The 12,900-nt window shown below is 34.7% G+C and overlaps 1 protein-coding gene across 5 annotated transcripts in view; it reads left to right on the top strand.

Moving 5' to 3' along the window:
* The window catches only part of CLCN3 (chloride voltage-gated channel 3), a 73,309-nt gene that overhangs the window by 12,985 nt on the left and 47,424 nt on the right, over nt 1-12,900 (top strand). The window contains exon 1 of one of the 5 annotated variants that reach the window (XM_079770125.1): nt 6,367-7,270. The exons of 3 other annotated variants lie outside the window; for them this stretch is intronic. In XM_079770125.1, coding sequence (XP_079626251.1) covers nt 7,192-7,270 — 79 coding nt within the window. In that variant the 5' untranslated portion in view covers nt 6,367-7,191. Of the gene's footprint in view, nt 1-6,366; nt 7,271-12,900 lie in introns of those variants that run through there. One more of the 5 variants, XM_079770128.1, reaches the window with a different exon arrangement.

Genomic DNA, 12,900 nt, shown 5'->3' with positions numbered 1-12,900 from the left:
TACCCATATAACTACCCCTGTATCAATAAACAAACATTATCAGGACCCTCAGAATCCTTCCTTATTCCCCCTTCCAGTTTCAAAGTAACTACTATTTTGATTTCTATTACTGTAGTTTAGTTTTGCAGGTATTGACCTTTATCTAAATGGAATTATACCACATATCTATATATATAAAAGCCCAGCGACCGGAACGACGGAACAACCAGAATGACCAGATGACCGGTGGCTATAACACACACTGTGGCAGCCAACCAGCTTGATCTGGGCCCCGATCGCTCCCACCCACCACCAGCCCAACCCTGATCGGCCCCCAACACCCCAATCAGGTGGGGCCAGCCAGCCAACTGCCTGCGGCCCCTCCCCTCCGCCAGCCGGACCCCACCTGTGCACGAATTCCTGCACCGGGCCTCTAGTATCTATACTAATAAAAGGGTAATATGCTAATTAAACCAGGAGACCTTCCGGACAAAGCCATGGTGGTGGGGCTGAGGCAGAGGAGGTTAGGGCGATCAGGCCGGCGGGAGTGGGGGACAGTTGGGGCTGATCAGACCGGCAGGGGGTCAGCTGGGGGTGATCAGGCCAGCAGGGAGGGCAGTTGGGGGCAATCAGGCTGGCAGGCAGAGTGGTTAGGGGTGATCAGGCAGGCAGGCAGGTAAGCAGTTAGGAGCCAGAAGTCCTCGATTGCGAGAGGGATATCCGACTGCCGGCAGTCAGATATCCCCTGCAGGGTCCCAGATTGAAGAGGGTGCAGACCGGGCTGAGGGACACCCCTGTGCACGAATTTCGTGCACCAGGCTAATAGTAATATATATACTTTTGGGTCTGGTGTTATTTACTTATGCTTTGAGCTTCATCTATATTGACTATAGCAGTAGTTATTTCCATTGCCATTTAGTATCCCATTATGTAAATATGCTGCAATTTATCTATTTTATGCATTCTATATTGTTGATGGATATTTAATTTTTTTCTTGTATATTTTGTCTGTTAATAAAATAATAATGCTGCTGTGAATTTTCATGTGCATGTGTTTTTGTGCACATTATGTACACAGTTCTTTGGGATTTATGTCTTGGAATGGAATTCTTAGATGACAGGGTATGGGGATCTTAGTACTACCAGATGCTTCAGAGATAGTTCCAATGTGGTTGTAGCAAGTACATTCTGCCAGCCCTGTGTGAGAGTTCTAGTTGTTCCACATCTTCACCAATACTTGATATTATCAGTTTTTAAAATTTTGGCTATTTTAGTATAGGTGCAGTAGTCTTGAATTTTGGTTTTAATTTACGTTTGCCTGATGGCTTATGAGTTGAAGTGCCTTTTGTATGTTCATTGGTTTTTTAGATTGCCTCTTTAGAAGTGCTTTGGTATTTTGGTATTTTTGACTAGTTTTTGAGTTCTTTATGCACTCTGATTATGAGTCCTTTGTCAAATATATGCATTGCAAATTTCTGCTCTTTCTGTGCTATGCTCTTTCATTCTTTTACTGGCATCTTCAGATAAGTATGTTATCGCTTCTAATGAAATCCAGTTAATCTTTTCCTCTTTTGTGTTTTTGTTTTAAGATATTTTCCCACACCTCAAGGTCATGAAGATCCTTTCCCATTTTCTTTTAGAAGTTTTATTTTTTTGTATCTTTCACACTTAGATTTATAATCTATCTGAAATTAACTTTTATATGTGATATGAGTTAGGGGTTCAGATTCATTTTTTTCCTATATGGATAACTAGTTAACCCAACACTAGAGACTTTTTTGAAAATAATTTTGTATCTTCTAGAAGATATAAATGATTAACAGAAGATCTAAAACTTTTATTCCATGTGGCAAAGTCATGATAATTTTAGTCATGATAATTTCTGTTCTTAATTCCTTCTACTTTCTTTGGTAATGATAAATTAAAAAATTTTTTTAAATTGATTTGAGGGAGGGAGGGGGGAGAGAGAGAGAGAGAGACAGAGAGACAGAGAGACAGAGAGAGAGAGAGGAGGGTCCTCCATCTTAAGGGCTTTTATCTGTGAACTTTTTCTGGGAGAACTGAGAAAATAGTTGGGTAAATCATGTTTTGTGTTGTGGTTCTAATTAAGAATTTCAGTTGAAAAAGCCTCAGTAGTTATGAGCTAAGCCTATAAAATTATAAGATGAAGTAAATACATAAAATTACAGAGAGTTTATGGATCAGTTTAAACAGTTCTAAAATACTGATATTTAGAGGAAATTCCTTGGAAGAATATTGATTTTTAAGAAGTTGTAACTTATTAATTCTAATGATTTATTTATGATGGCTTTTAAGAATATCGTTTGTAAATAGTGAGTTTTTCTTCCTAATCTTTATAGCTTTCTCCTTCCCAGTCCCCCTTGCTTTGCTCAGCTGGCTCTAGTAAATTGTTGGGTGGAAATGATGATTGCAGGCATCTTTTGTCTTGTTCTGACCCTAAAGTTTCACCGTTAAGTATTACCTCAAAGTTTTAAGTATGACATTTAATATGGACTTTGGTGTTACCTTTTATCAGATTAAATAGGCTCACACCTATTCTTAGTTAAGAATATACCATTTACAATAATAAATGGATGTTGAATTTATTATTTTCCCTCCATTTTTTGAGCTGATTATCTGATTTATATGTTCTTTTTTCTGTTATAAACTTTAGTTGATTTTCAGGTGTATTAATGTATTATTATTTTTTATAAATTGCTGGATTTGATTTGGTTATGTTTTATTTAGGATTTTTTCATAACTGGGATTGGCTGATAGTTTTTCTTTGTCCTTATTATGTTTTGTTTTTTTAAATATATTTTATTGATTTTTTACAGAGAGGAAGAGAGAGGGATAGAGAGTTAGAAACATCGATGAGAGAGAAACATCGATCAGCTGCCTCCTGCACACCTCCTACTGGGGATGTGCCCGCAACCAAGCTACATGCCCTTGACCGGAATTGAACCTGGGACCCTTGAGTCCGCAGGCCAACGCTCTATCCACTGAGCCAAACCGGTTTCGGCCCTTATTATGTTTTGTTATCAAAGTTATACTCCCCTCAAAGTCAGTTGTAGTGATGCCTTTTTCTAATCTCTGGAGGGGTTTATGTAACATTGGCATTATTATTTCTTCCTAAAATTTTGGTAGAATTTGTGAATGAAACTCTTGGTTTAGAATTTTCTTTGGATTAAGCTTTTAAATTATGTTTCAAGCTATTTAATGGTTACAGCACTGTTGTTGTTTTTTTTAAAAAATATATGTTTGTATTGATTTCAGAAAGGGAGAGAGAGATAGAAATATGAATGATGAGAGAGAATCATTGATAGGCAGCCTCCTGCCCGCCCCATACTGGGGATCCAGCCCGCAACCCAGGCATGTGCCCTGACCAGGAATCGAACCATGACCTCCTGGTTCATAGGTCGACACTCAACCACTGAACCAACTCCGCTTAGCACTATTCTTAATGTTGTTTCTTTTTAGATCAATTTGGTAAGTTGTATTTGTCTAAAAAATCATTCTTTTTATTTAAAAAATTTATTGGCATGAAATTGTTTTAATGATTGTAGTTTCTGCAATCATGATAATGACTTTGTCATCCTGATAATGGTTAGTTGTGCCTTTCTTCTTTTCTCTCCCTCTCTTCCTTTTCTCCTCCCCTTAATAGTCAGTGTCAGTTTAGATTTATCAGTCATTAGTCTTTCCAGTGAACTACTTTTGCCTTTGTTGTTCTTTTCTATTATGTATTTGTTTTCTGTTTTATTAATTTCTGTTCTTAATTCCTTCTACTTTCTTTGGATTTATTTTCCTGTGACTTTTTTTTAACTTTTTGAAATAGTTCTTTGATTTTTAGCCTTTTTTCAGGTAAATATATTTAAAGCTAATTTTCTTCAGATTATTACTGATTGGTTGCCGTCTGCACATGTCACCACCTACCGGGCCTGGGGTCGAACCTGCAACCCAGATACATGCCCTTGACTGGGATTTGAACTCTTGACCAGTATGTCCATTGGTTGATATGCTAACCATTGCACAGTACTGGCCAGAGCTATTTGTTTTGTTTTTTAATTCTATAACCCATTCCCTTCCGTTCTTTTTCCTTGCTACTTGTTTGTTGAAGAAATCACGTCATTTGTTTCCTAATTTGGGTTTTCCTGATTGTGTTCCTGAGCTGTCATTTAACATTTTTCTATATTTCTTGTAAACTGGTATTTAGGAAAAAAACATTTTTAAAGTAATTCTGTTATAGGTTTCTTGGATCATGTGTGTTAGGAAGGACTTAAAATTTGAACATTATAATATGATATTCATATGTTGTATACATATAGTTATGATATCCTAGTCATCTGTAGTCATCTGTTCTGCCTCCCTGACTTATATACCTCATGGAGGTTGTGATTTAGCCAGTATCCCACATCAAGTTTAAGTTAGAATCTAGGGTGCATTTGGAAGTAGAAATATCTTTCCTTTCTAAATTTTTTGTGCTGCCACTTTATTATTTTTGTTCTTCAGAAGTTCCTTCCTGAGCATCCCTCCCATCCCACCCACTGTACCTAGGAATTTGAATTTGTCTTCTCTTTCTACTTGAGACCCACTCTAATTGTAATTTAGTTTGTTAATCTGGTAATACCTAATCTGTGTCAAAGTTCTCTTTTGCCACACCTTCCAGCCTTTATCCTTTTCTAAAGTCTAATTATAAAGCATTGTAGCCTGAGTAATAATTCTTTTAAGTGGTAGCCATGGATCCCATAAACATGAGATTTGTTTACTTTTGAAATGTAAAAAACTTTCAGATTTCTTATTATAAAAGTCATATATTTATGCAAAAAGTAAATATATATTTGCTTAAAAAATTAAAACAATGTGGAACTATATAAAGTAAACACTAAATGTGCCATCATCCTCTCCACTCCACCTCATTCCTTCCTCAGTGACAACAATTGTTGAGTTTGGTGTGTTGGATTCTAAACTGAACTCTATAAAAATACATACAATTTGTACATTGTATATACATGTACACATATAAAATTTTTGTTAACTAAAAATAATTAAAAATTACTTATGATAAAAAACTTTTACTTATATTAAATACAATATATTTTATAGGGAAGGTATTCTTTCCCCTCTAGCTAGTGCTAGCTAGCTATCATTTTCATTTTTCCTTTGTGACCAAGTTGTAAGTCAAGAAAAATAAGAGAGTGTCTACAAATACCAGGAAAACTTGTAGTTAGATTTTCATTTTATATAATGGCATGAAAGAATGGAAATAGTATCATAAAAATTAAATTATTGCCGAGACCGGTTTGGCTCAGTGGATAGAGCGTCGGCCTGCGGACTGAGGGGTCCCGGGTTCGATTCCAGTCAAGGGCATGTGCCTTGGTTGCGGGCACATCCCCGGTGGGGGGTGTGCAGGAGGCAGCTGGTCGATGTTTCTCTCTCATCGATGTTTCTAACTTTCTATCCCTCTCTCTTCCTCACTGTAATAAAAAAAAAAAAAAAGAAAAAATCTCAATAAATATTAGCATTCCATAATAAAGATCATTTAAAAAAAATTAAATTATTTATGAATGTCATATAGCATATAGTTTTTAAAAGTTTTATAATAGTAGAACTTTATCAAAGGACCACAAAGGACCAAATTTAATGTAATAAAGTTAGTTCTTTGGCAAAGCTTTCCTTATCTAAAAAAACTATTTCCTAGAAAATTTAAAAAATACAAAAACAAAAACAAAAACAAAAAAACTCACATGGTCAAATCACATTAATAGCCAGAATAAGATTTTATGGTATGAATTCTAGTCTGTGTTCCTTTCCTAAACCCTTTTCTGCAAATCCTAGGTGGAATTTTATGAGGAGGTCTGTCTGTATGATGTTCACACTTTTTGAAATATAAATACTTTATTTAACCTAATTAAAAAATACCTCAAATAACTAAAATGTGACTCCTCTCATTTTTTATTACCCCAGTTCTCATATAAATGCCTTGAATTGGAGTGGACCTCAGAGGTTGGCTCATCCAATACTTAGGAAAATAAATTTTATGGAACCCCAATTGCTACTAAGGAGTAGTACATTTTTATTTAGTGGCAATTGCAGCAATATTGCTATTTCAGAAGGAGAATGTCCTAGTCTAGAGGAATCACCTTAAAAGTAGCTGTACAAATTATGAGCATCAGCTTTTTTTTTTTAATGACAGTTTGAAACAAAAAGAGTTGCTTTATTTATGAATTTCATAAAAATTTCCAGTAAAGACCCATTGGAGTTACCTTTTGAGACACATTTTACTAAAAGCCTTTTTTTAAAGCACAAAGTATTTGTGAAATAGGACAAGTAGGAAGATAGGAAAATCTCCTACCTACTGAATCTGTTTTTGCATTGTTCACAAACAATAGCCAAATTACTTACTATGTTAATATGTTTTCTTTATTCTGAAAAGGTGGAATGTCTTACTGGTTAGTTCTTGAAAGGAGGAAACAAGAGGCTGCTGAATGGGATTAGTGAGATAAAATACTTTTCACCTGCTCAGTTACTGAATTTTTTGAACCCACAGTAGAAGTCTGAAGTACATTTTAGATAATTAAAAATTGACTTTTAAAACCAAGTCTCTTGAAGCCTTTGATATGTTCTAGTTCTTTATGACTTACCTGACAATGCTATATAAAAATTAGTACCCTTGTAGTATAAAATCACACAACCTTAGAGTGTGGCTCCCTTTTTTCTACATTACTAGGTATAAATGAAAAGGGGCATTGTCTACATCAGAATTTCCTTTTCACATCTCTATATTAAATGCTTTGTTCCCCTGTATATTTATCTTAAAATCAAAAAGAAATAATGCTCTGTTGTCTTACTGTAGTTGCCACTGACGCTATAGAAGCTCTATTGTGAATGCTTTAAAATTCTCAAACCAGTTTTGTCTGTTATACTTGGAGCTTAGTCATCATCATACGTAGCAGGACCTGGTTAAGAAGGCTGTTCCGCCTCTAAGCCTTGCTAGATTGTAGCCACTAGCAACCAGGCTGCAATAATTTCCCTTTGATGACATCATCCACTGTGGAAGAACACAGTTGCTTTAGCGAGTCGAACTACATACAGTTCTAACCCTCATCAAATATGGCATCTCCCTTGCCTGCTGCAGCAGGGGTGGAGGAAATGCCACTGTCTTTTTAAGCTAGCAAGCTTTTCTTTTTCTTCTTCTTTTTTAAAATTCTAATCATGGATGCTTCTTCTGATCCTTATTTGCCTTATGACGGGGGAGGAGACTATATTCCCCTGAGGGAATTACATAAAAGAGGTAATATCACCCCCTTGCTATGAATCCACTGTGGGTATGTTTTGCATGCGGCTGGGCGGTTCTCTAATTGAAACAGGTTCTTGGTTGTCCTTTAAATACTTCAGTATGTTGTTTAGCTGGCCTGGGTTGTTAGCTAGGGGCAAATGCAACCTTCTGAATGTTCTGTAGTCCTCTCTGATTGTTTTCTCTGTGCAGATTAGTACTGCTTCAGATCACATCGGACTCCGACTCCATCTTCTGTGTGAAATCCTCTTTCTATTTAACTGGGAAAATAAATTAATCCGCTTTTACAGCTAACTAATGTAGTGTTGATTGGCACCTAAAAAATAATGTTTTCCTTCCTTCGGAAAACTTGTTTCCTTTAATTTAAACAGGGAAATCAAGTGTGACTGTGTACCATTATATTTCAGCAGCTGCCAATTATGATGTAGCTTTCACACCACAAAGTAAATTTATAATAAAAGCTGACTAGCATTTTAGAACACTGAAATGACAGTAAAGATGAACACATTTTTATGTTAATATTTTTCAATTGATTAACATTAACTACATTATCTTACACAGGTAGCTTTTAAAAATTGATATGATAAAAAATTTAGGGTAATTTTTACACATCAGAAAAAATAATAGTCAATGGTTTGTAAAAACCAGAAAAGCACCCAACATTCACATAAATCTTTTGGCAGGTACTGTCAAGTTCTCCTTAAAACTGATTACATGTTAATTTAAACTGCTTTTTATTCATTTTTCTTAAACTGGTTATACTAAAACTAGGCTGTTGGCAATTGTTCTAGAAAAATAAATTGACACTAAAGAAAACTATCTTAGGTGACTTTATGAGCCATGTTAGTTTGAATTACTGCCTAGTATTATAAACTCATTTTATGTTTTAACCCAAACTTATATTTATGAAATAAAGAAGTCATGATTTTCCTGAGCATATTTAGCCTGTTTTATTTAAAATATAGTTTCTATTCTGACAACACTTTTTTTTTCATAAGTTCCATTGGAATTTTTTTTCATTTTAATTTCTTTTTTGATTAAGGTATTACATATGTGTCCTCATCCCCCCATTACCCTCCCATTGGAATTGAAAAGTTAAGATAGTCAACATCATTGGTTGCATTGTCTGCTAGATACTATTTTAGGCTCTGTACAGCTAGATACTATTTTAGGCTCTGTACAGCTCTGTACATTATATATCCTATAGTATTCTGTTGTTAGTAAAAGCTTGTTTTTCAGATTTTGAGAAAAACTGCACCAAGATAATGTTACATATACAGTATTGTGCTTCTCTTACAGAGTTCCCCTCTTAATGAAACATATATATATAATTTTAGAACACTTGGGAAAATAACCAAATGAAGAAGAAAATAAAAGTTTTTCATAATCTTACCACCCAGAGCTGTTGCCCTCCCCCTCCCCCCCAATTCTTAGTGTGTGCATTAACTCTACTTTTTCCTATGTTACCATCATCTTTTTTCTGTTAAGGATATCTTTAAACAGGAAGCAACTTGGATGAATGGTGACTGTTCAAATGTCACAGTATTTGTAAGTAATTAAACTGTAAAACAAGACAAATTATGTTTTCTTTGAGCTATTACAACATCTGTTTGTCGATGATAATAAACCAAAAGACCTAGGCTTGAGAAACTTAAAATTGTCAGTGTTAAGCTTAACCATCTTTGACATAACTTACTTATAGAGTTCATCTCTGTATAACATATGCAAATAATAAGAAATAAGCCTAAGTGTATGTGAGAGTAGGCATGGTTACTGATACAGTTATTACTAAAATATAGGCTTTTTGTGTCTTATATTTTCATTAATAATCCTTTAGGAATCTTGCTTAAGTCTAAATCAGTCTTTCTCTTGGCAGCCCAGATAGATTCCTTGTCCCCTGATGAGACTTATTCAATTAATATAAGCTAATGTTATTTGAATGTAAAATTGTGTCTTTGTAGTACCGATGAGTTAGTTATTAGGCTTTCTTGACTGTACTGTAGTATCTTAGTATCTGAGGGTAAAAGGTTGCTTTCCATAATTTATAAGCTATTATAGCCATGGGTCAACACAAAGGAACTGGAGATGTGGGGATAAGCAGCTAACATAAATCAAGAAAACTGAATCAGGACAAAACAATGACTAGAAATATATCTTCAGGCTGATAAAAGGTGAAGAGGCAGACAATGGAAGTATGAAACTGTAAAGTAAACATGAAACTCAGAGTATTAGAGTTAGGGATTACCTTTTTTGGAGTAAATTACATTTAATACTATTCTAGGTGAGATGGTAAATGATGTAGCTTCCTACTTAAGTGAATAATATAGAAACTGGAAATGTCAGTAGATTAAAAATAGAATTAGTTAATATATTGTTGATTAGAAATTATGACATTTTAGAAATAGCCATCTTTTGGGGTAAATTTCCTACACAGAAGCTATCAAGTTCTTTCATGAAATGTCTCTTTCATTTTTAAAATGAAAGAGACATTTCATACTCTAAAATCTTTATTGCTCAAGGTATTATATAAGTCCCCTTTCCCCCTCATTGATCCATTGTAGCCCACTCCCACCCCCATCCACCAGTCTCTTTCATTTTTGTCAGGGAAAAAAAAAACTTGCTTTATTTGGATTGCCAGTTTTATACTTTGACTTCCTTCTTAATTTGTTCATGAAGTTTAATTAGTTGTGGCGGCCGGGGGGAAGGAGGGGGAAGAATTCTTTCTTCTACCAGGCCCTATCTTGGATTTGATCTTTTGGGCCTTGAGCCTGCCTCCATTTATTCCCTGAGGGATCTTTAAAACTTATTTCAGTATTAATTGTTTCATTCAAAGAATTTAGTTGAGCTCTTGTGTATGTATAAAGCACTACTTGGTGCTGTGGAAAAAGATGGTGGTACTAATAGTAATATTAATAATAGCTAATACTTCGTGTAGAATTTACCATTTGCCAGATACTGTTTTAAGTGCTTTAGGTGTATCAAGTCATTTATGTGTAACAAATCATTTTAATCCTCATTGCAGACTTGTGAAGTATGTATTGTTTTAATCTCCATTTTTCTGTTGACAAAACGGAGGTAAGCAAATGTTAAAAGTCAGGATTTGATCCAGAAGATTTGGCTCATACTCTAATCATGCTTCTTACTATATATATATCCCTGTAATAACCTGGCAATTTGAGTCTGGAACGAGCATAAGAAGGCTTCCTAAGTTAAAAACAAAGAAGCAAACCCCAAGGAAGTTAATAAATTTCTAGGGAATGGTGTAGACTACATGTTCTCTGGGACTTTACGGGAGGAAGAGATCAGTCTCTTTTTGACAAGTGTTTTCAAAGTAGGCCAAGTCTTCAAGTACACAAGGGAATTTGATATGACGTTCCTGGGGGAGAGGATAGAATGAGTACATGCTCTGGTGGGAATAAATGCCTCGTATGTTGTTCCCTGATTAGTTTTGCTATATAAATGGGTCATACAGCCGAAACCGGTTTGGCTCAGTGGATAGAGCGTCGGTCTGCGGACTGAAGGGTCCCGGGTTCGATTCCAGTCAAGGGCATGTACATTGGTTGCGGGCACATCCCTGGTAGGGGGTGTGCAGGAGGCAGCTGGTCGATGTTTCTCTCTCATCGATGTTTCTAACTCTCTATCCCTCTCTCTTCCTCTCTATAAAAAATCAATAAAATATATATTAAAAAAAAATGGGTCATACAAGGGATAATATAGAAAGGTGGGAGGTAGAAGAGTACCGATTCTAGAGGAAACTTGAATGCCAGACTAATAACAGTTTAAACCACAAAAATTGTGACCTTTCTATTGAAATAAAAGTTTGAGGTCTGTGTTGTTTTTTTTTAAGTTTGTACTTGATATAATTTCTTGACATTCATTAGCTAAGAGATGTATTTAAGTAGTTTTTTTGTTCTTATTATAATAGATGAATTTGTTCATTTTTATTCCCTCCTAAAAGTATCAGTAGTTCACATTTTTTTGCACATTATTTGGAAATCCAGGTGCTAGATGATATTCTTACTGCCATAGGGACATTTTGTAGGCTCTTTGTAAAATGATTGTAAGTATCCGGTCATTGTTGTGCTTCTGTTACCTCTAATCTTTTAGCCAAGTAGAAAATTAAATCTGTTCTTACAAATTAATTCATCTAAGTGTCTGTGAATTAAAAGAACAAAATAAAGATTCTTTATTTGATGTTAGTAACTCTTTGTATTCTAAAACAATACAAAGCCTGTCTTTAAATTTATTTGCCCACAGTATCTGAGTTCAAAATCTTCAATAAAATTTGGTTCAGATTACTATCTTTAGTTCTATTTTCTAAAAATAACCTACACTTTACTATGATTAATTTTATACCATCTCATGGCGTGTCGGAAGTCATAAATGCTTTGTGTATTAAGATTTCATAATGTGAGCAGATTTGCCACATAGATTAGGTTTGTAACTTTGGTTTGTAACTTTTTTCCCAGCATGAGGACTTTTCTTTGTGCCTACACAAAGGCACAGGAGACTGATGGCTTACATTGTATTTTAAAGTTTGTTTTTAATAAACATGTTTAATTTGTAATTTTTTGTAGTCTCTTTCAACCACAATTAGATAAAAAATGGATTTACTTTGGTTTATGTCAATTTATTTCTCATTCTATTTCAGAGAAATAAAACAAATTTCGTAATTTAAACTCATGTAATATATAAATCATCTTATATGCAGAGATAATAAATGAATATGGAATTTCTTTCCAATTATACAAATGTTTTGATATCCACTTTATTATCTCTGCCTAAGAAGTATCTTTATTTTGGGGTGGCAATAGAATAGAGAAGAAAACAGTGAATTGGGTAGTAGGCTCAGCATTGCTGATGATTGGTTTTGTGTCTTTGGTCAACTTCTTTGGGATTTGGTTTTAATTTCCAAGTCTTTGCAGTTTAAATGGATGGCAGTTAAATAGGGCTGGATGGCAGAATAGATTTAAAGAGTACATACTTCATTTATCCTATTCATTTATCCAGCAGACATTTAATTGACCACCTACTAAATACTAGGCATGGTGCTTGCCATTACCCTTTTAATCTTTCATTTGGGAGTCTGCTAACATTCTGGAACTTCCACTATCAACTTACAACATTTACTTTCCCCTTCCTCACCAGGATGAACTTTTCTTATCAGTAAGGTCACAGAGGGAGGGAAAAAAGTACATTGGGGTCTAGACTTCCTGCTCTTAATATACAGAAGAAACTGGGTAGTTGGGCAATATGTAGGGTTTTGGATTTCTGCCTGTCTTCTTTCATAATTAAACAAAATATTAAAGATGTTTTATATGTGTGTGATAGGACAGTAATCTGCATTATGAGCTTAAATGATAAGAATCACTGCTGTCACATCTTTTGAGATCAATCCTAGAGGTAATAATAATTTTAGGAATAAATATATAACTACTTTTTCATGTAAAATTGTTATTTGGATATTCCCCTTTGAAAAAAGACTTAGGCTGCTGACTATGTGTGGCTTTGAAATTTACAAAAAGCTCAGCCTAAGGTGGAACCATGAAGTAAATATGTGGGTTTTTTTTTTAGCTCAGTTTACCAAATATATATTGAAGGCCAGTTGGTGGGAATATAAAGGTTTT

Source organism: Cnephaeus nilssonii, assembly GCF_951640355.1.
Source record: "Cnephaeus nilssonii genome assembly, chromosome: 5".
Classification (NCBI taxonomy): domain Eukaryota; kingdom Metazoa; phylum Chordata; class Mammalia; order Chiroptera; family Vespertilionidae; genus Cnephaeus; species Cnephaeus nilssonii.
Note: the sequence above shows the minus strand (reverse complement) of the source record. Positions and strands in the feature narration are given on the sequence as shown.